Source organism: Triturus cristatus, chromosome 6, assembly GCF_964204655.1.
Source record: "Triturus cristatus chromosome 6, aTriCri1.1, whole genome shotgun sequence".
Taxonomy (NCBI): domain Eukaryota; kingdom Metazoa; phylum Chordata; class Amphibia; order Caudata; family Salamandridae; genus Triturus; species Triturus cristatus.
Window position 1 is genome coordinate 147035173 of NC_140589.1, and position 22526 is coordinate 147057698.

The window sequence follows — 22526 nt, forward strand, 5'->3', positions numbered from 1 at the left end:
CTCGGACTTTCACTAATATAGAGGTGCATTTCCTCATGGAAAATTCCGGCCCGTAACCTGCCGCCCACCAAATTCTTGTACCTCCCCGTACCAAGGACACGTTCCCAGCCGGCCGGCCTGATGTAGTGTCTTCGGCATGAAGAAAAATACAATCCTTCGATAAGGGCCGGCCTGAACCGGTTCTCTCCAAGCGAATAACACCTCATAACTAAAACATTACATCTGACCTAGAAGCATCCCAAGCTGCCGGAGCAGAAAGAAAGATGGAGTCTCTCCCGTTTGAGGCCTACCAGGCCTGAATTCAGCACGGCTCCATGAAATACCCTCACTAGAGGACAGGTTATCCCGAATACTAACAAATCTATCCCCTAGGCTATGTGTGCAAGCCCTGATCTATGGGGAAGGGCACCGGATCATGTCGAAGTGCCTAGTAAATAGGCTCCACTCACTATTCTAACCCTTAGACTTGGATGGTAAGAGACTGAAGTCACATTAATTACCCTCCAATATAAGAAGGCCGGGAAAATCGAGCAGTACAGGGGTCTAATTAACATTCTCCACCTCCAAGTCATTTTATGGACCTGCTTGTTGGAAGTAGAACACTTAGGATTTCTTCTATAGATAAGTGTACACACACACCTCTGGTTACCCACATACAAGAGCATTTGATGATGATGAAACGATTTATAAAGCAGACGATTACCTCAGAAAAGGGAGTCCTGTCGCCAGCAAAATGTGTACCTTAGCCTAGAATCTGAGTCGAAGATGCTGGGAGCCAAACAAATGAGTTTTGAGGACTTTACAGAACTTTGTGAGATTTGTTTTCGAAACATATTTAACGGCAGAGCATTCCAGGCTTTCGTAGTGAGCAAGGTGGAAGCTCGACCTCCCATACAAGCTTTCGTAAACTAGAGAAGCACTTTGGTAGAGGAAGAGGTGTGGCGCCGCGGCCAGGGCAACTGACTCCGGAATCTGGAGATCACGGTTCGATCCCCGGCGCCGGCGGCAGATTAGCCCAGCACCATGTGACTGAGCAATAGCTTGCTTAATCCCGAAAGCCCCCAGCGCCTAGAGACCCTTACAGGTGATTGTTCGCGCTTTACAAATGTGATTACATTTGGTAGAAATATTATGAGTGAAACGAAGTGTTAAGTAGTGTTTGGGAGAGGCGTTATAGAAAGCTTTATGACTGAAGCACAAAGTTTTAAAGCAACAACACTTCTTAACCAGGAGCCAGTGCATATGGAGAAGTTGCGCTAAAATTCTAGTGGATTTGCTGAGTCCTAAAACAAGGCTCACTACTGTATTTCGAGTCCACTGTATCCCATCAATAATTAAGAGAGAAGGCCTAACCCTTCTAACCAGGAAATAATTAATGCTTCGACAAGGCTTTTCCTACAAGAATTAGATAAACAAGTTTTCATAAGGACCCAACAGGCAGAAATACATTTGTTGTGAGTCCCAAAAGTTAGCTTGGCATCAAATATGACATCCAGGTTCCGAACAGATGGAACTGTAAAGGAGTGGGGAAAGGAGCTTGAGGCCACCGGTTAGGGGACCACGCTAAGGAGGTGCTGTAAACAATCTCTATTTTGTTCATACTCAAGCTGAGTGAGATTCCATCCAATTTGCCAAGGTACAAAGGCGGGTTTTAAACTGGTCCTGCCAGATGGCAAGGTTACCGTGAACTCTGAAGATTAGCGGTGTGTCATATGTATAAGCATAGAAACAGAGACCATACAACTGAATGAGATCTGCCAGTGGAGACACGTGGATAATAAAAAACATATGTCTCAAAGAAAATCACTTGGGACTGCAGCAATGGTTTTTCATTAACAAATAACATAAAAGGAGGAAGTGTAACTGTTTGGTGCCAGGAATCAAACTAGGTTACCACGGTGCCTCGGATACCAATGTCAGGAAGGCGACTGAATGGTATATTACGCAATACTGTGTGAAAGGCTGCACAGAGATCCAAATAAACAAGAGCAGCCATTACTTCTGTGTCTAGGAACATTCTGATGTCATCAGGAGCAGACACAAGAATTGTTTCCATACCAGTTTAGGTCGAAAGCCAGATTGTCAAGAATTTTGAAAAATATATTATTCAATTTATGAAGAAACTTGTTGAGAGTGACAACGCTTCCAGTAACGTTGGCAGGAAAAGTGAGAAGTGATATTGCATAATAGTTGGACAAAACTGAGGAGGAGCCAATATAGCTTTTTTCAACAGGGGGACAACAAGAACTTTCTTACAATAGTCAGTAAGAATTCGTAGAGAGGACAGTTCCGAGGTGAGGCGTCGGGCTAACCAAGGTGCTTTCGCAACTTTGTTTGCTGTGCTGTGATATGAAGAATTAAGTAATGAAGGATCCCTACATGACACCTGGAGGATTTGACATTTTGTTCACCCCTGCTTGTTTTAAAGTGCTTTGTCTAACACTTCGAGACAGAGAGCAAATATTCCAGAAGATATCTCCGCTAGTCTGCATTCATGGATCATGCCTCCAATTAGTACTCTACAACTTAGATCATTGGGTCAGATGGCAACATAAATTGGTTTTGTGAATTGTTCCTTTATCTGGTATATTGTTAAATAATAGGAACTACTGTCTTTTGTTTGTGGATAAACCCAGTTAGGAGCATATTACATCTATACAACTCTCTGTTTCTACAATCATTATTGTTCTAAAGATTACCCTCTAACCTAGGACTTGACACCTAATTCTCAACCACCGAATCTCGTCAGGGTCCAGAACAACAAAGTGCACATGCTACTACAAATCTACCCTTGTTCAAAAACACAAATCAATCAATCAGCATTTGTATAGTGCAGCACGGTCACCCCATGGAATATCTGATCACTGAGGGTGCCAGGTCTCCATCGAAAATCCAGGTCTTGAGTTTCTTTCTAAAGTCCACCAGGGAGGATGCTCTTCAGACGTGGAGGGGCAGGTCATTCAAGGTCTTGGCAGGCGATGTAGGAGAGGGCTCTGCTGCAGCTGTGCTGGATAGGAGGGCTGTGCAGAAGGGCAAGAGAGGAGGAGAGCAGGTGCCTTGCAGGTAGATGGAAGTTACGCAGTCGATGGTTGATCAGGGGTGTGGAATTTAATAAAATATCTACTTGTCCATGGGGCAGGTTGCTTCATAAATCTACTTGTCCTGAAACTAAATCCACTTGTACCTTTTGTACCATGTAATGCGGAGACAAATTATGGTAGCAATCTCATTATATAAGCGCTCTGAAATAGCCTCTCTAATTATGCCAGGGCTCCTTCCATAGTAGGGTTTGAATACTAGCAATTCCCTTATGTTGCTACGTTTCCGCAGCTCTACATACTGGGGCTGAAGGTAATGGTAAGCAATAGGGTTGGAATGCCCTTTTTAGTCTGTGCAAACCTACTAACTTGCATGTGTTAAGGGTTTTCACTAACTGCTCTAATTTTTTCCCATACTGAGAAATGCTGGAAATTTACCCCCGACAATGGCACATACAACTTCTTCCAGGGTTGGGAAAAAATTGGTTGGAGGGAAAGTGAACATGCAAACACTCAGATTTTCGCATGAGCAGATCTACACCTGCATATTTGCTAATGCTAAATGCAGTTCACAAATATTTTCTAGGAGTACTATTTTTGGCCTACTTCTGTAAAGTATTTTTAATTCACGAAAGCAGTATAGCTGCACTTAATGCAAGGAAATGGGTGCACTTTTGAGACTTTATTTAATAATTGGGCCCCTAATTAGGTCTGGAGTTAACATGACCTTTTGTGTTTATTAAAATTCATTCTCTCGCTCACTCTCTCTCGCTCTATTAGCTAGCTTCACAGTGAGTGACCGAATTCTGTTATTTTACAAGGAGCATATCGACACGCAGTTGTTTCAGTGCCGGCAACTACTGTGGCAATGTGCGCTTTTAGAGACCAAAAACAATTTTTGCTTTTGCCAATGTTTGTAATTATGGTGAGGCCTGGCAGCTCCCACATGAATTTGGTTTACAAAAACCATGCCAAAACAAGTCACGCATTGACAAATCCCAAAAGGCTGACCAACAAATTCAGACCTACTGGCTTTACCATTGCTTGTTTATTTTTGTCTCCCATAATCTTATGAAAACTGGTTACAGTGATTTTTCATTATGAATATTTTTGGGAAATACTGGCATACATCGACCCATTTTACTAAATGATGCTGCAAAGCAATGGTACCTAAAATTTTACAGTAGTTATGGGAAATATTTTTTTCATTTTTCTGTGAACTTTTCATTTTGAACGGAAGAGAATCATCAATCTTGCTTTCAAGCTTCTGAAAATATTTGCATTTAATCAGAGAGCATTCTGGGAGCATTATACATAGCCTCATATTGCTAAACTTTAAAAACGTGTGTATACATTTTATACTGGAACCACTGTCAGTAGTGCAGTCCAAGATTACAACATTTACTTAGAGCGCTCACCCTAATAATATAGGCTTTGCAATAATGAACCATAAATACAAATTTGAACAACATTGACATATGGACACAAATATTACCTTAACTGAATGCTTGCCTTTCCCGGGTCCATAATGTGGTACTGTAGGAATTCCACATCCCTGTTGATGTAGGACGGTCCTTGATTGTATAGAGCTTTGTAGGCATGCATGAGGATCTTGAACTGGCATCTCATCTGGATGGGGAGCCTGTGGAGGTTTCTGAGGTGGGGGTGATGTGGGTCCGTTTGGAGAGGCCCAGGATGAGTCTAGGTGCCGCATTCTATATGGTCTGGAGTCTTTTGAGGAGTTGGGAGGACATACATGCAGACACAGCATTGCCATAGTTGAGGCGGCTGGTGACAAGGGCCTGGGTAACGGTTTTTCTGGTGTTGACTGGGACCCATCTGAAGATTCTGCAGAGCATGCAAAGGGTGTGGAAGCAGGAGGAGGTGAAAGAGCTGACTTGTCATTTCAAGGTCAGTTTGCAGTCAAGGATGATGCCTAGGTTGCGTGCATGGTCTGTAGGTGTGGGTGTTGATCAGAGTTCTTCTGGCTACCAGCTGGGGTCCCAAACAACGGTGCTCTTCCCGAAGGTCAATACTTCTGTCTTGTCGGAGTAAAGTTTGAGGCAGTAGTCTCTGTTGGCTACGTTGATCATGGTGTCACAGAAGCTGGTTTTGGCATTGGAGGGGTCCTCGGTGAGTGAGAGGATTAGTCAAGTGTCGTCAGTGTAGGAGATTATGTTAAGTACATGAGATATCACAGCATCTGCACGGGCGTCACTTAGGTGTGGTGGAGCCAAGGGAAGATCCTTGGGATACGCTGCATATGATGTTCTTGTGTTCGGAGATGAAGGAAGGCAGTTGGGTGCTCTGTGTGCGGCCTTTAAGAAAAGAGGTGATCCACTTGAGGGTGTTTTGCTGTATGCCAATGTTGTAGAGTCTGTCGATGACGGTATGGTGGGAGACCGTTTCGAACACAGCAGAGAGGGTCGGAGCCACAGTTTTTCTGTGGTCGAGGAGGGATCTGATGTCATCTGTGGCAGCGATCAGTGCGGTCTCAGTGCTGTGACTGGCATGGAATCCGGATTGTGAGGCGTCGAGTAGGTGGTTTTGTTACAAGTGTTGGTTGATGGCTTTCTCAAGCGCTTTAGCCAGGTAGGGGAGCACGAAAATCAGTTGATAATTTTTGATACACACATAATATGGCAAGTCACTCCTATTTCAAAAGAGCAAACAGACTTTCAAATTCTAATAAAGGACTGGAAGTCTGAAATTACATCTCACACATTTGGTCATTGCACACTATCATTCTCCAAAAGCAGCTAATCTTCTGTACTTTATTTCTCCACAATCCCACTCCCTATTGCAAACTAAGATCCTTTCCAGATTCCACACATGATCGTCTCCACTACAAACAAACTTTTCTGAATTATGCACAATGTTAGGTTTGGGGAAACCTGCCATTTTCTTTCTCTGTTCCACACCAGGCAGTTATACATTTACCACGTTTCCCACACATAACATTGCAAACGTTGTACCAGTGTAGGAATCATACAATGCCCATGCCTACTAGTTTTCTCTTCATGCGTTCAAATTTATCATCGCCATAATGCTTCTAAAAGCTCTCCATGAGCCTGGCAAAGGTAATCAGATCCATATGCTATGCTCTTTTTCAAGCTCCACGAACACTCCGGCATAAGCTCAACACTTGGCCACTTGGAGCAACTACTGCAATTCTAGTGTCCCTTTAAGCCATGTCTCCTCCCCGACTGTTGCATTCATGCATGAATTGGTGAAGCACGCCTTTATTTAACTGTGATTGAATATTTCAAGTGTTTACAGGCCTTTTCAAAGCTGTGGTATTTGTCATCTCTTTTTGTCTTTTTTTTTTTTTTTAACAACACTCTTTATTAATCAAGTAGGCAAGGGCTGCAGGCCCCCGACAAACCAGGGGAAACTGCCACATAGTAAATAGCAACAACACTTGATATTTTGTCGTATAGAGGAACAATGAAGAGCTATTCACACAGCATTGATCAAGAACCCCCCCCCTCCCTTCCCAAAGCCCAACCCCCTCCCCCCCGACCGCACCACCGCCAGACACCACCAGAACCATCACCACACAGTTAGTATGCCGTACCATGCATGGCATTCAAGGAGGCCCCAAATCTCCATCCTCAGGGACCGGTGCAAGGAAAATGCCCCTATAATCGGCCCACCGCTTCCAAATCTTGAAGTGTTTCCGAGGGCACCCACGCGCCCTAAAGATCGGCAGCTCTAGGCCCATATTGAAATCCAGACCCCGTTTCCAAACATTGAGAGAGGGAGCCACCGGGGCCTTCCACGCACGGGCTAGATCCCGCTTGGCTGTCGTAAGGCCCAGAAGCAGCAAGTGGCGCTTATAGATATTGCCCCCAATATCAGCCATAACATGGAGCAACGCCAATCGGGGGTCCACAGGGAGATCCCAGCCCAACACTTCGGATAAGCACCCCAACACTCTCCCCCAAAACCTATACACTGCAGGGCAGTGCCAGACCGTGTGCACCAAAGACCCCACCTCCCGCCCACACCTAAGGCAGTCCGGGGAGGCAATAAGACCCGCCCACCAAAGCCGCTGTCGCGTGTAATAGGTCCTGTGCAAATACCGAAATTGGACGAGCCGCAGGCGGATCGCTATACAAGCCTCACGGCGGGAGGCCAGCGCCTCCCTCCAGTCCGTCTCATTCAGCGGCCCGACATCCGTCTCCCACCGTTCCCGCAGACCCTGCAGGGATGGGGCCCCATGAATCACCAAGGACCGATATATTTTAGAAACTTTCTTCTCCTGGAGATCCCCCATAAACACCTGGGCCTCAAGGGGACTGTATTCAGGAATGGATTGGAGACCCTCCAGTCTAGGGGCGAGGGCGTGGCGCAGCTGGAGGTATTTAAAGAACTGCGTCCGTGGCATTTGATACTCAAGCTGTAAGACCTCAAAGGATTTCATCACACAGCCCTGGACCACCGATCCCAACGTAGAGACACCAATTCTGTCCCAGTCCCTGAATCCAGAGAGGGTCGCCAACTGAGGGAGGAGCCCGTTCTGCCACAATGGGGTCTCCCGGGTAAGCCTACCCCACCAGCCAATATGACGCAGAGCCCGACTCCACACCCGAAACACCACTTGAGTGACCGGTGGCAGCGCCGCCCGCAACGCAGTCGCGTAGAGTAGGGTATGCACGGCATGTGGGTCCATGAGGCGCCTCTCCACCGCATATGCCGGGTCCCCCCTATCGCCATACCACCATTCGTTGAGGACCAATAGATGGGAGGCGTAATAATAGGACAAGATATCGGAGGTAGCCAGTCCCCCATCGTACACGGACAAAAAGCAGATCTTCAGCGACACCCTGGCCAAGCCCCCCTCCCACAGAAAGTGACTGAGCCTTTTTGTCTTTTTTGATTTTGCAAGACAAAATGCCTCTCCATGGTGGTATCTGTTCCCATCCCCTCTTCATCTTTATGAACCTCAGCTTTATCTATGATTACTCCTTAACTCTTAAACTTCAGATATATACTTTCCTCCAACTGACTGTTTGCCTTAAGGCCCTCCCTAAAATGGTCTCTACTCGCCCTCACTTGTGCTGCAAAATGACAGTCCAGTTAACTGTATTGTGTTGTCTAGAATTTATTGTACCCTAGACTTCCCAAACACAATCTATTACTTGGAACTTATCGAAAATGCAATAGTGCCTTCCGTTGGGTATAAAACAGTATGAGCAAATTTCCAACCTTGAATGTGTTCAGATTTTGGTAGTAGCCAAATGGATTGTCTTCAAATGCACTTTGCTTTTGTCACTGTGACATCCACAACAAAGGCCCAACATTCTACAATCTGTACATATGCAACATAATCACAATTGCTTCCACTGCTTTCCCTGCATTCTTCTTCTGCAGATTCCCTACATCAAAAAGCACTGTAGGGGAGGGTGTGAGAAAGTGGCTCTGTATATACTGTTCCCAAATAGGTACAGGGTGTACAGTCCCCAGAGGTAGAGGTTTGGCAGAGGCTAAAGTTAGATATAACCTTACTCCCTAAAGGGGTAGCTTGGTCGAGCAGTAAGGCAGTATCAGAGGACAGTGTAAAGCATTTGTTGTACACACTCAGTCAGCAAATGGTCTCACACACTCAATAACTGAACTCTAGGCCAATGGTTTATATATAAAAAACTATATGCTTGTTTTATTTTAGAACCAACAATAGGTATTAACGCCTTGCCTGCTCATGACGGAACCACTCCGTCATGAGCCACGGGCGCCGTGTGCTCATGACGGAGTGGTTCCGTCATGCTGCGGCCGTTGGCGGCCGCTCCGCCCACGCGGCACTGATTCCCCGCCTGTGCGGGTGAACAATGCAAGTGGGCGAAGTCGTGACGGAACCACTCAGTCATGAGCACAGCGCGCCCGTGGCTCATGACGGAGTGGTTCCGTCACGAGCATGGCGGCGCCGCAAACACCCCAAGCCCCCCCAGCGCCGCGGCAAAATTCGTGCCGCGGCAAAGGGGTTAAAATATACTTTCTCAGAATGAGATGCTTTATATAAATTCTTTTGCAATATGCAATTGACTTTTCTAGAAAGTTACAAGTGGTTGTAATAGGCAACACAATTTTAAACACAATTATGCATGGAGTTCAATGGAAGTTTCCAGTTATTTGTAACAGATCACTTTTAGGATTAATTTTGGAATTCTAGGACTGGACCCTAGATTCAGTCCTGGGTCAGTACTTGGAATCAAGTCGACTTAATTACCGTTATGATTTTTTAGACAATATTTTGCTATTTTCAAAGTTGACACTTAGAAAATATTTCATAGAAAACAGTCAATGATTCCCTATGGCAGAAAATTCAAGTTGCAGGTATAGTATGTTCTCGTTACTTTTGTAATCCAGTACTGGGTGCCTAGACTCAGTACTGGGACCTTTATCCAAAAGTAGTAAGTAATTACGTTTTCAGATGTTACACGATTTTTAAAGAATATTTACAGTTTGCAGAAATTGACACAAGAAATTTCCTATGGGAGAAAATTGGGTTACTGGTAAGTACAGTTGTAAGTATTTTTCAGCCTAGTCAGTGCTGGGCACCAAGAGCCAGCACTGGTAGCTCACCTAATAGCAGGCGAGTATTTCGTTATTGTTACTCGGCTGATTTTTGGTGAATATTTTAAGTTTTGAAAAGTCCACACTTAGAAGAAATTTCAGGAAAAAAGTCAATGTTACCCTATGGAGAAAATGGAGTTATCGGTTTAAAGGCAAGTACTCGACTGGCAGCGTTAAGGTTCTGGGCATAGACTCATGTGTCTCCCAGGGTCAGGTAGGTATGGTTGGTTCACCCTCAGCGGCACAGGGGCAGCCGGGTGCAGAGAGAGTTAGGCCCAATGTTATCCTATGAGAGGTAGGGGGGCCTTGGTTGGTGGCTGCTGACTAGCAGGTCATGCGGCTGTGGGAGCTAGGCTCCTGGTCACTTACTCAGGGCAAGTGGGGAAGTAGATAGGTGTAGAGGTTGCACGGCCAGGGCCACTCGGGCAGCTGGGTGCAGGGTGCTTTTGAGCCTTCGGTCGCTCAATTGATTTCAATGGGAAAGCTCCGGTTCAGAAAAAGACTGCAAGCTCGGAGACGAAGATCCTTCAGGTGCCACCACCACTTCGAGAGGTAAGTTGGGTAGTTGGACGATAGGTAGGTACCCCGGGATTGGGCACAGGAGGCCGCGGGGCGCCGGGTGCAGGGGTGCCTTTTGGTGTCGGGAAATCTTACCCTCTGTTGATCGTGGTTGGGGGGGGGCACCTGGTTCTGAGGCTGCAGGCTTCTTCAGGAGCATCGAGGGAAGTCCTTGGGTGCCGGACTCGGGGTCACAGTCGCTGTGGGGTTGTCCTCGTGGTCTTTGTTCACTCCGGCACAGGCCAGGCTTGGCGGGTGCAGAGTGTGAAGGGTTCGCGGTTCCGGGCTGATGCCAGGGATTAGAAGTAGATTTTGAGTGGGGCCTCTACTCATGGGTGTCCCAGGGGCTTAGAGTTCAAAAGTAGCCAGGTCCTCCGGGGTTTGTGAGGTTGCTGGCCACAAGAGATGCCGGGTTGGAGCAGGAGCAGGTTCGAGGGTCGACAGGCCGGTAGGGCTGGGGCCAAAGCAGTTGGTGTCTTCCTCTTCTTAGCAGCTGCAGAGCAGGTCTTCTTTCTTCTAGCTCTTCTTCGGATTTCGGAATCTGGGATCTGGGGAAGGAAGGGTCAGGGTGCCCCTAAATACTAGATTTAAGGGTGTTACAGGTAGGTGAAGGGCAGGAACCACTGGGTCCCTGTCCTGGGGTGGGTACACCCCCTATCCTGCCTCTCTCATGTGGTAGGGGGGCAGTAGCCTAGTCCTGATTGGGTAGGGCTTCCCATCTTCAAGATGGCGAGAGCCCGGAGATGTGCTTCACCTCGCCTCCCCCACCTGAGGGGTAAGGTTGGCAGCCTGGCACATCTCCTGTCCTTATTTGGGGTTTCCGGCCAAGCTTCCCGCCAGAGTGGGGGGTTGCTGTGGCCTGGGGAAGCTCACAGAGGCGGCATGCCTTTGAAGCTTCCCCTTGCCCATCCTGGGGGAGGAGATTTAGCACCTCGTCCAGGATGTGCATTGTTGCAGACCCAGGAGAGCAGGGGCTCTCCTACCCAGGGGTCTAGCAACATGTCTGCTGTGTGGCAGCCTCAGAACAGACATGGATTGTAGGTTAGGTTTTAGGGGGCATCTCTAAGATGCCCTCTGGGGTGCTTGGTACATTAAATCCCACACTGGCATCAGTTCGGGTTTAATGTGCTGAGAAGTTTGATACCAAACTTCTCAGTCTTCAGTGTTGCCATTATGGTGCTGTGGAGTTCGTGTTTGACGAGCTCTCAGCACTATGTACTCTTAAATGGCAGCACTGCACTTACAGTGCCCAGGAATGGACCTGGGTACTGTAGGGACACAGGGCTCATGCTCCTGTGCCCACACCACTGGCATATGGCACCCCGCTAGAGGGGTGGCTGATGTATGCCAGGGCAGTGTAGGTGATGGGCATGGCACACAGGGATGTGTGCCATGTCGACTCTTTGTTTTGTCTTGTACCCAGACACTCAGCCTGCAAGAGCAGTGTCTGTGTGTTAGGGTACAGGGCCTCTTAGGGTGGCACAATGAGTGCTGCAGCCCTTAGAGGCCTTCCCTGGTCACAAGGCCCTGGGTACCTAGTGTACCATTTACCAGGGGCTGACATGTGGCCAGGGTTTGCCAATTTGGGTTTTGGCTGTTAGGCAGTTTTTAGGGAAGGAACACAGGACCTGGGCACCCGATTGGTAGGAGCCCAGGGCACAACAAGGAAAAGTGCATCAGCTATTAGGCAAAAAAAAAAAAAAGGTGGGGTTACTGCAACAGAAACCCACTTTCTTACAGTGGGATCTGAGACTTTCACTTACCTCACCTGCAATCTGTGGACCTCACCACCCTCTCGTTCGGATCCCAACCTAATCTTATTCCATTTTGTATACAGCTTAAGACCTAGTTATCAATATGCTCCTTGGGTGTCCGGTCCTCTTTGGTTTAAAATGAGACCCTCTGGCAAGGCTTGGCCGGGAACGGAGTAGGACGCTGAATCCTGTAGCTCAGCTCCAGCCACTTTGCTATCGAAAGCACCTCAAATCAGAAACTGTTAGCCCCCTGAGGTGTCCAAAGGTCCTGAATTCTGTCCCAAACCGGCCAAGTGGGCGGAGTAGAACCCGGCCCTCCAACTTGCAACTTCCCACTCTGACTTCGGGCCCTACTGGTGTTTGGCCTCTTGACGAGTGAGGACAGGTAGAAAGGAGTGGTGTGCCGTGGTCCTCAGCATGGCCTGATTGGGACTGAGGAATGTTGTAGAGTTCGGTCCCATAGAGTAGGGTTTCTCACCTGGTGGAGAGGGTCCTCCCTTGTGCAAGGAGCAGCTGGAGCGCTGTTTGTACTGTGACAAGCCTGTGAGAGCCAGCAGCGCAGGAAGGGAGCGTAACCTCAGGCAATTCAGTGCTGTCCCGCTACAACCTGCAAGTGGCCCTGCACCAAGGGTGTCCGGGCTAGTGAATGGGGGATGGGACCTACCACATTTTCCAACACAGTGTCATGGAATGGCAAGGAGAATCAACAGCTTCTCTACACAGCTGTCCCCTGGGTGGGGAAGGTGTCAATGTCTTGACTGGATGCACTGTACCTCAAAGGAAAAGCCCAGTCAGCAGATCCGTCGAACCCCCAACTTTGTGGGCCTTAAGAGACGCTAGGATCATGCTTAAGCCGATTTTCAGGCCTACGGCCCTCCAGCAGAATAGACCATCTGAACCAGTCTCACTATTGCAGGGGAGGTAAGATGGATAGTTCTGGCCCCATGCCCTTTACCACAGTCGCTCTACTGATGGGCGTCTTGCAGTCCCTCTGGGCCATACACAAGACCCTCCTATAAACTCAGGGCACAGTTCATCCTCACTACGTTACATTTACTGGTCACACAGTAACCCCACCCATGCCCCTCCTGTCCCTCGGGGGTGAAGAAAGGCCTAGTTTGAAGGCTGCCAGTTAAATGCTTCATCACAACCTAAAATATTCTGGATTGCTGCCTGGGTGATCAGCGGGTTAGACTTCCCCCCACTACCTAATCCTCTAGCCCTACTTAAATCCACAGATTTCATACATCCACATTTTTTTTGCTTTACCGTCATCCACCACAGGCCTTTTCCTGGGCAACTGCACAGCTCTATGCGTCTAGCAGCATAACTGGAGGAGCCAGGTTGCTGGAAAAAGGTTTCCAACTGCGAAGCTCACAACCTTCTATCCCCCCTCCCTCCCCCATCCCCCCCCCCCCCCCAAGATATCGGATCCAGGTGCTTTTTGCCACCTCGGATGGATGCTTGGTCAAGGGCAAACAAAAGGAGAGTTATGAGGTCAGTATGTAGGGACGCACAGTCAGGGCCAAATTCCCCCAAAAAGTAAGCACCCTTAAAGGGCCCAGAAGAGCCCCCCCCCCCCCCCCCCCAAAGTCTTCACTCACAAGAATATGTGGACTGCTTATAAGAGATACGCTCGGAGATCGGCTCCCCTGAAACCGTATGTAAATCCTGCCTACAAGAAATTCGTACAAAAGTCACAGAATTGGGCGACAGAGTAGTTGACGTGGATGGAGCAATCAGTGGATGCTTGTTCTGAGGATCAAGAAATGCTCTGGCGCAGAATCCAAACTTTGGCAGATCAACAAATTGACTTGCAAGCGAAGGAGGAAGACCTTGAGAACAGGAACCGACGCAATACCATCACCATTAGGGGTACCTCAAGAGGCACGGAGGGGAATGCCATCATAAGCATCATCCGCAAACTGCTTAAAACTATTAGGCCCTCCATTAAGACTTGAATGTGTGCACATAACTATGTCTAACACATCTCACACAGAGGATGCCCTAAACATACTCACCCAAGTCCACTTCTTTGAGAATAAACAAATAATCATGCACAATGCCAGGGGAAAGGCTGACCTCTTCAGGGGCTCTACTATACTACTATTCAAGGACTTTTCACCCATCATTCTCAATAACGCACAGACTTCCAATTCATCACGGGCTACCTTAAAGAAATACGAATGGGGTCACAGTTTCAGCCTAATCTTCTACTTGAATACTAAGATGTGACCGATTCGCTCCCACGCAGACGCCAGGACACTGCTAGGCCTGCCTCTAAATATAAACCCTAACAACAACACTGAGTACTCCGGCAGTGCTCTCCAAATTACGCCCAGAATGGCAAACAGTGCACTCACACGCTAGGCCACATAGAGTAACAGCCAGGACTTCTAACGAGGCCAAGGCTAATGTGATTGCCTACCTGCAATACATGAAGGCAATCTCTAAACAGTCTCAAATCCTGCGGCCTGAAGAACATCCGATGGACTTTTAGTCAAGTTTTAGCTGGCATGCCATATACTTTCCATTCTGGTGTTGATAATCGGCTGTGATTACTAGAGGAGGCTGAAGGAATATAAATCATATTCTGTTCTATACCTTCATACATACTTGAGTCTTAACAATTTCCTGGTTGTTGCTTCCTCCATTAGGACATCCTCACCTTAGAAGGGCTACACCTCTCGTTAGGAGGTCTGGATTCACATCCCATGTATGTCAGTTGGGGGGGGATGTTGAGTCTAGCCCAGTTGGCCTTATGCTTATTTTTCTATGTTTGATATGTATGATCGATGCAAAGCTCCTCAAACTTCTGTTCTTGAATGTACAATGGCTTAACTCACCAAATAAACTCAAACAGATCTGGCAGTATCTCCTACATCCTGACCCCGATATTATCTTGTTGCAGGAGACACATCAACTAACAAAAAAACACTCTCACATGTCAGTCTATGTAACCCTTCCAATTCTGGGCCTCCACAGAAAGCAAAACAGTAGGCGTAGCCATTCTATGCAAGAGTCACATAGCACAAGAACAGCAATCCGTGACCAGAGATAAAGAACGTTGTCAAGAGTCCAGTACAATGTTAACCCATATAAACATTTACACTCCAGCTCTGCTCAGTATACCTTGTTGAGCACGCTCTTAAAAGAACTGAAAACACACAGGGGGCTATTATAGAGGGTGGCAAGTTTATTCTGGTATAGGACCCAATTAACAATAGAAAGTACAACATATATCAGAGTACAGGGCAATGTCTGCCCCTTTGAAATATGAGATAACAGCTAGGTCTGGTGACACATGGAGTCATTTGCACCAGTATCTACTCTTTTTACTCGCATGTACACTTATCGTACCCTAGGATTCACTGCGTGCTTATAAAACACTTGCTACTCTGGTTGGTGTGCTCAACCTCAATCTCAGACATCTCTATTTCTAAGCATGCTCACAAAAAACACTCAACTGGATCAAAGGCCCTCATACACTTAATAGTCACTCATGTTGGTGCTTAAAACCAAATATTCGATCCGGTTAATAGAGATACCATAGAAAATGCCATTAAGGAGTACTTCTCAATTAACTTCGAGCGTGACACAACGTCTCACACTCTATGGGATGCATTCAAGATTGCGCGATCTCATCACTGATTGGGCAAAAGAGGTACACCTTCTTGAGTACACCCTCACTACAGACATGAAGACACTGGAACAGGGCAAACAATCCACCTCTAAGCTTACCAACAGGAAGCTCACCCTGTTGAGCCATGTTGCAAGGTCAACTCAAATAACCAACTCAAATCTCACAATATGAAAAGTGCCAATTGTTCTCTGCTATACTAGAAGCACTGAGATTTTGCTTATCAGGTTATACTTTAGAGGTATCGGACATCTTCTGCATGTTCCCAGTACATCCAAGACATGCTGACACAATCAGGCAACAGGCACGTCCTTCATTTTTGGTGGTCCTGTACTGAGATGCAAACGCATTGGAAATAAATCCTGGGGCACATTAAAGGCACACTGGGCTACTCTTTACAGCCGGATCCTGCCATCCTAATTCTCAGGATAAAACCTACCAACTTGGGTGGCATGACAGTTGTAGATTGGACACTGGTTGGCCACATGACACAAACTCTTCTACTACGATAAGAAATTTACCTGTAGTTGGCAACTACTAACTGATTACTTATCCAAACTGGAATTTCTTTGTTTCATGTCTCTCAGGCTGAGCGTGTTATGCCCTTTTGATTGATATGTATGTTACCTCGTATATACTAGAAGTGGGGGCCCTCAGAGTTCCTCCTCCGGAACTCTGCAGGGTCCTTTGTACACCGTTTCTATGGGGAGGCAGGATTGGATCTCTTTGTTCTACATTTCTATGGACCCCTGACTTGGCACTCTTACCCAAACTCCAGAGACTTGTCCTCATCCTGGCATTGGAGTAGGTAATGTGAAACAGGCCCCATTTTTAGCTACAAGTCTATTGAAATAGACCATACACTACACTTGGAGGTTGAACATGGTTACTGAACCTCTTTAAATTGTACAATACATCTGGTTTATCCTATGCAAATTCTTTGTATGTTTGGATAAGCTTGCCTGCTGATCTGCTGTGTCAATGGCCCATATGTAGTTTTATATTCATAAAATGGTCAATAAAGATATTTGAACATAAAATAACACCCTGTTCTCTAAATAGCTCTCAAGAGCTATATCATGCTCTACAAATCATACTTTCATTGATTCCACCACTATGCTCCTTTTTAGATTAAATGTAGGTCTTAATTACACACACTTACATCATCTTCAGTTCCCTCCATATCTTTAAAATCATGTAAGGCCAGTCAATCCTCAAATAGACTTTGCTCTGCAGGTATTAAACAATACATAAAAAGGGCCTTCTATCAGTGTTGAAATTTGTCCCATGCATGGCTAATTCACAATTATAAGATTGTGTTTCCATGTGTTCCACTTATTAGTCCAAACAGAAAATATGATGAAGCTGGTATGCATAGTTAAAAATAGGAGGAAAAGCACTAAGAGAGAAATAGGTCATGACAACGGAATGCCTTAACATAGGACGCCCATGTGTACCACAAGCAAACATAGCTTGGGAATACAAAAATAATGAGCAAAAGAACAAAAAACAAACAACACTTCTGACAGTTGTGTGATGATGTACACTCTAAAAGAATAGACCCCCACCCTCCCAGTATCTTTAGTTTAAAGTGACTCTGATACTCGTCAATTGCAGTCTTTCAAAAAAACTTTGCCAAACAGTAGTGTGTGAGCAACAAATTATGCAGAAGCTCATACTGAAAGCATATAGGGGCTTGAAATAAGGTTCCTCTTTTAGTAAAAGCTGACCAGCAACAGCAGAAAGTAATCCAGCAAGTGCCTTCAGAAATGATGACATTCTTGCAGCCAGGCTAGACTCCAATGGACAAGGGACATCGCCTTCTCTTTCAAGCCATCTTTAGAAAGTAATCCTGGAATAGTGCCGACTATCCCTCGAATAAAGCTAAAGATGAGAGGTAGAGGATTCTCAGTCAAAGGCCCGCACTTTTGACACACTATGCTGTTACATCTGAAGCTTATGACGAACCTGACATTTTTTAGGAAGGCCCGCACGGTATAGCTACTCTAGGTTACTTGATGTCCTCAACAAGAGACCCATGGGTACTGAGCAAATACAAAAGTCTAAAACTGACCGACCTAATGCTATTATCTTAGATTAAACTGTTTTCCCTGCATCCCAAACCTAATACCTGATATTTCAAGTATAAAGATGAAGTTAGTTTTTTCTGGAAACCTTACTTCAGAGGGACACTCAATCATTATGAGAATACACACTGCTCATGCATGATCCGCAAACAGAAGAAGGGTCACCATTTTGAAGTGGAGCATCTGATGCGGAAGGCTGCAGTACTACAAGTTTTTTGACAAAAGGTTTAAAAATGCTAGCCCCTCGTTACCTTTTAGGATTCTACTTTCTCTGTTACTAGACTATATCACTAGCTATTTGAATAAAGAAACCTGATCAGCATTACTACTGAAGAATGACAAAGAACTTACCTGTAATTTTACCATTAAACCGGACGTCCATAAAAAATATGAACTGTTGCATTGCAGCAGGAAAGCCTAAAGAACGTCAGACTATTCACCTTAACCTTGCCAAGAACTGAAGAAACACAGAAATAGTACAGGGCAGAGCTATACGATAGTGAAAACCAAACCAGGGTAAGTCAATAGACAAACCTTAAACTGCACAAAAATATCTCAACATTGATATAATACTCCACTGAGGGTAGGAAGGAGTCACCTTTAAAACAGAGTTTCAGCTCCACTACTGATGTTGACTATGCTTAGAAAATGATAGGAACATAAAGCCAGAAATAGAGACAAATATATATCAAACAAGAAAGCAAATGAAGCCTCCCCTATGGAGTAAATCCACTCTAGCTAATCTGCACCCATTACCTTCGGTGTCACTGTCCTGATCCTCTGCTGGCGTGGGGTCTGGACTAAGTGCCGCTGCATGTGGCTTGGGCTCCATCCTCTGAGAGATGCTGCCATCCTTCTGCCTGGATGGGACCACCAGCCAATCCTTATGAATAACCTCGGTGATCTTTTCGCAAAAGAGAGACAACTGGCAGACGCGGATTCCTTCCAGCAAATCGATCACCTGTGTAATGCTTAATAGATAATCCACAATAAACACACTGTTCTTCCCTAGAATGGGAATTTTAAAATGAGGATTGATTTTAACAATTAAAGCTAAGCAATTTATTGAGGTAAAGACAGAGCTTAAAAGAACACAATTAAAGTTGTATAATAACATTTTGAACTTGACATGGCACACAGAGCAAAATTCACAGTGGCACAATAGAGATAAGATTAAGTTACATATTAATGTAGTGTTTTTCTAAAGTAACTTTCTTTTCATTCAAGCCCTGTACTAAATATCCATAAGCAAAATACAAAGCAACTATCAAAGATATTAAAAACGAAGAAAAGACTAGGCTCAGAGGAACAGGTGAGCATTACTTAGAACTCTAAATTGCTCGAGAGGGACAGAGCTGCCAACATCGGATCTGGGGAACCAGGTTCGAGTCCTGGCGTCGGCTCAACAGCCTGTGATTCTGGGCAAATCATTTAATCTCACCATGCCTAAAAACATGAATATAACTGGTGCTCATGTAAAGCGCTCCAATACCTACGGCTCAGGTTTGCATTATATAAAATTGGAATAAATAAATAAATAAATAAATAAATAAATCAATCAATCAGGCATGAAGCCAAATGCAGGGTTGACGTAAAAAGTGGGCACAGCCGCTGAAAACAATTGACCAAAGACCATTAACAATAAACATCTGAGAAAGAGCATTTTCTTTGGATAGATTGGGATAGCTATGCATACACAGGCAACCACCTGGGCGTTCTCATACACAGAGATTCTCAGGCCCGGCAAGTAAAATGAACCAAACGCAAAACGTCACTGATGATAGTGAAAAGGATTTCAGAATACCATCAGCCATTTTCCTGGATACAGTCTCCAAACTTGCCCAAGACCAAATGCTCGCTAGGCAAGGTGGAGCCTTCTTTAGCAGCCTGCCTACATGCTCAATGTTTTATATATTTGCATTGTCGGCAAGCAGAGATGCTGAAAGTGTGTGCCTCATCCCATATTAAATAAAATGTTGCTGGTATGCCTGCTCACTAGAACAAGGTAGAGGAAGGATTTGAGGGCACAAAAAGCAAAAACCAAAAGGCCTGATGTTTAAAAAAAACATGTCCTCCTCTGACCCCAGTCCATGGTGCCCTAGGATAGAAAGAGAGACCCTCTCAGGAGCTGTGAGCTGCCGCCCATCTAAGCCAAAGCAGACAGAAGACTTGCATCCATTTCAGCTGCTTGGACAAAGGTCCTCGTTGTCCCAATGAGTGGACAATCTGGCATGTGGGAATTACAGCAACCTACAAACTTATCAATTTTGGAAACGCAAAGCAAATATTGTTTTGTTGACTTGGGCAAGGCACATGTCAGCTTGCTGTCGAATGGTCTCTCTAGCAGAATACTAACCTTCACTGTTAAAACATGCCCCTAGAGTACTGAAGCTTTTCCAAACGCTGCAGGCTGAAATAGTCCCATATTCTTGGAAAAGCATATAAATGTGAAAAGCACCAATGCAAACTAAAAATCGGAAAAAACAAACGAGTTAAGGGTCTAAACTGCCTTGTCCTAGCAACACCGATCGAAAGCTGCTGGACAGGACCTGCTGAGGCCTCAGAGTCACAGTCCTGGCAGGACCGATGAGCCAAAATAATTTTCCGTAACTTTAACAGATAAGGAAGTGACGCTTTAAATGCTGAACCTTCACACCCTGGTGTCATCTCCGCATCGGAATAAATTCCATGAGAGTGATCGGCGTCATCTTAGTTACCCTTTCTAAACAAAGTTAATCCTGAAAAAGTCTACTATGGATCTTAACCCCTCTGGCTTTCTCACAACAGCAAAACATCACCAAATGATAATGCTGGAATTGTCACTCCCTTTGGATTAGCCAAATTAATGATCACAGGATATTATGTATTGATAAGAGGTCAGGCTTTGCCCTTTTAAATCGGTGTCGGGATCATGTTCAGCGCCTAGAAATTCTAGACTTTTTCGGTTCAGCTGTGTCAAGGAAGGGCATAGGGGGAAGAACAGTGGGAACAACATTAGGACTGACAGAGGATGTTCAAATTGCATGAAAATATGAATGTGGAATACATCAAGCACTACTTTGGCAGAGGATGCCATAGTAGGCTTTCAGGAAAATGACAAATACACATATACTTCATGTATCTCCTCCCGCCCAGCAATCTGCCCATTTACAGCAGGTAAGTTATGCGGTATGCAATATGCTGGCTTTGCAATTAGGTATCCTTGGGATACAAATTCTATATGGACACGATTCATAGCACATCTGTATGTGAAAGGTCTTCCTTCAGTAGTGTGTTAAAATGATGGGGAGAGAACTTTTCATTTGCACACTAAAGCGAATACTACAAACTATATTGGTAGTAAGCAGCAACACAGGCTACCACATCAGTAAATACCAGCTCATCAAGCTTTTTCTCCAGATCCTGGGGGCACAAAGTGTTATTTGGCAATACTTATAATATGTAAACTTGGATCTAGAATGCTGGGTAGTCCTACACACCACACCAAGTGTTAACATAACTTTTTTGGCCCATAACTCATGCGTTTGCTCATCTGACAATAAGAAGCCCCCCTTTGACTTACTGTATGTCCTCTACAAAAGAAAACACAATATTTAAAAAAATAAATACATAAAAAAGACCTTATATTATGTATTTACTCATTTGCTCAGTCAATCAAGCTTTATTCGATTTAAATAAGTCATAAAAGCACATAAGAACATCAACCATATGCAAATCAGTCTTGAGCCTGTGACTCATGGGAACAGTCTAGCTCGAACTGCCAAGCCAGGTTCTCCCTGGACTGGAAACAAGCATCCTCGGACCGGTTTCGTGGTTTCACCCCTCTTCAGCCAGGATAGCTTGATTCCAGTGACATGGAGAGCACGGGACTCACGTCTGAGCATACCCGTCCCACTCTGGGTGACAAATGCAAAAAGAACTATTGATGGACAGAATGCAGAACAATGCCACTGGAATCAAGCTATCCTAGCTGAAGAGGGGTGTAACCCCGAAACCAGTCCTAAGATGCTTGTTTCCAGTCCAGGGAAGACCTGGCCTGGCAGTTCGGGCTGGACTGTTCCCATTGGGCACAGGGTCAAGACTGATTTGCATATGGCTGGGTCCAAACTGGAATGGCGAGCAAAAAAACTATGGATTTAGGCCCAGATCTCTGTACTGGGGTGAATGTATGACATTGTTCTGCATTCGGTCCATCAATAGTTCTTTTTGCACTTTTAGAAAGAAGGCATTTTCTTGCTTAACAATCCAGTGTGCCTCTGCTGGGTTGTGGATTAACTGCCTGGCTTGGGAGTGACAGGGGCTGGGGATGTGCATTCACTGTAGATAGCCACTGGGGGGATTGAGGTGTGTTCTGCCTTTCCTGGATGAGTCAAGTCTGGGCTGAATAGACCTGGGCTGCACTTAGAGTAGTGGGAGGAGATTTCCTTGCACCTGAATAGGCATGGTCTACCTTACACAATGCCGTCTCCACCTCCTGCCAGGAAGCTAGAACAGAGAGGGCAGAACTGGTTTGGACTAAGCAACGACATTCTCTGCCACAAGAGAACAAAGGGAAATGTAGTATAAATATTGGGGCCCAGACCCCAGATCTTTAGAACTCTTTTGGACTCCGTGACATGCCAAGAAGAAGAGCTGGAGAAGCTGTGAGGAGGAACTACCACTTTGCTGTGTGCTTTGCTGTGTTGGCCTGCAGTGGCAGCTTCTGTCTTGGGCAGAGAAAGGACTGGACAGAACTTTCTGCACCTTGTTTGAGTTTCTCTAAGGGCTTGAATGAGAGAGCTTGCCCCCTGTTCAAGAAGCCTCAGGAACAGCAAAGATTTAAAGTTCATCTGCCACCAGCACTGGGAACTGTGCGTTTTGTGCTGCAACAGAA

The 22526-nt window shown here is 45.6% G+C and overlaps 1 protein-coding gene across 1 annotated transcript in view; it reads right to left on the minus strand.

Moving 5' to 3' along the window:
- Positions 1-22526, minus strand: part of TRMT61B (tRNA methyltransferase 61B) — a 119483-nt gene that overhangs the window by 40634 nt on the left and 56323 nt on the right. Inside the window, exon 5 of the mRNA XM_085610371.1 lies at positions 18410-18624. Coding sequence (XP_085466497.1) covers positions 18410-18624 — 215 coding nt within the window. The remainder of the gene's footprint in view (positions 1-18409; positions 18625-22526) is intronic.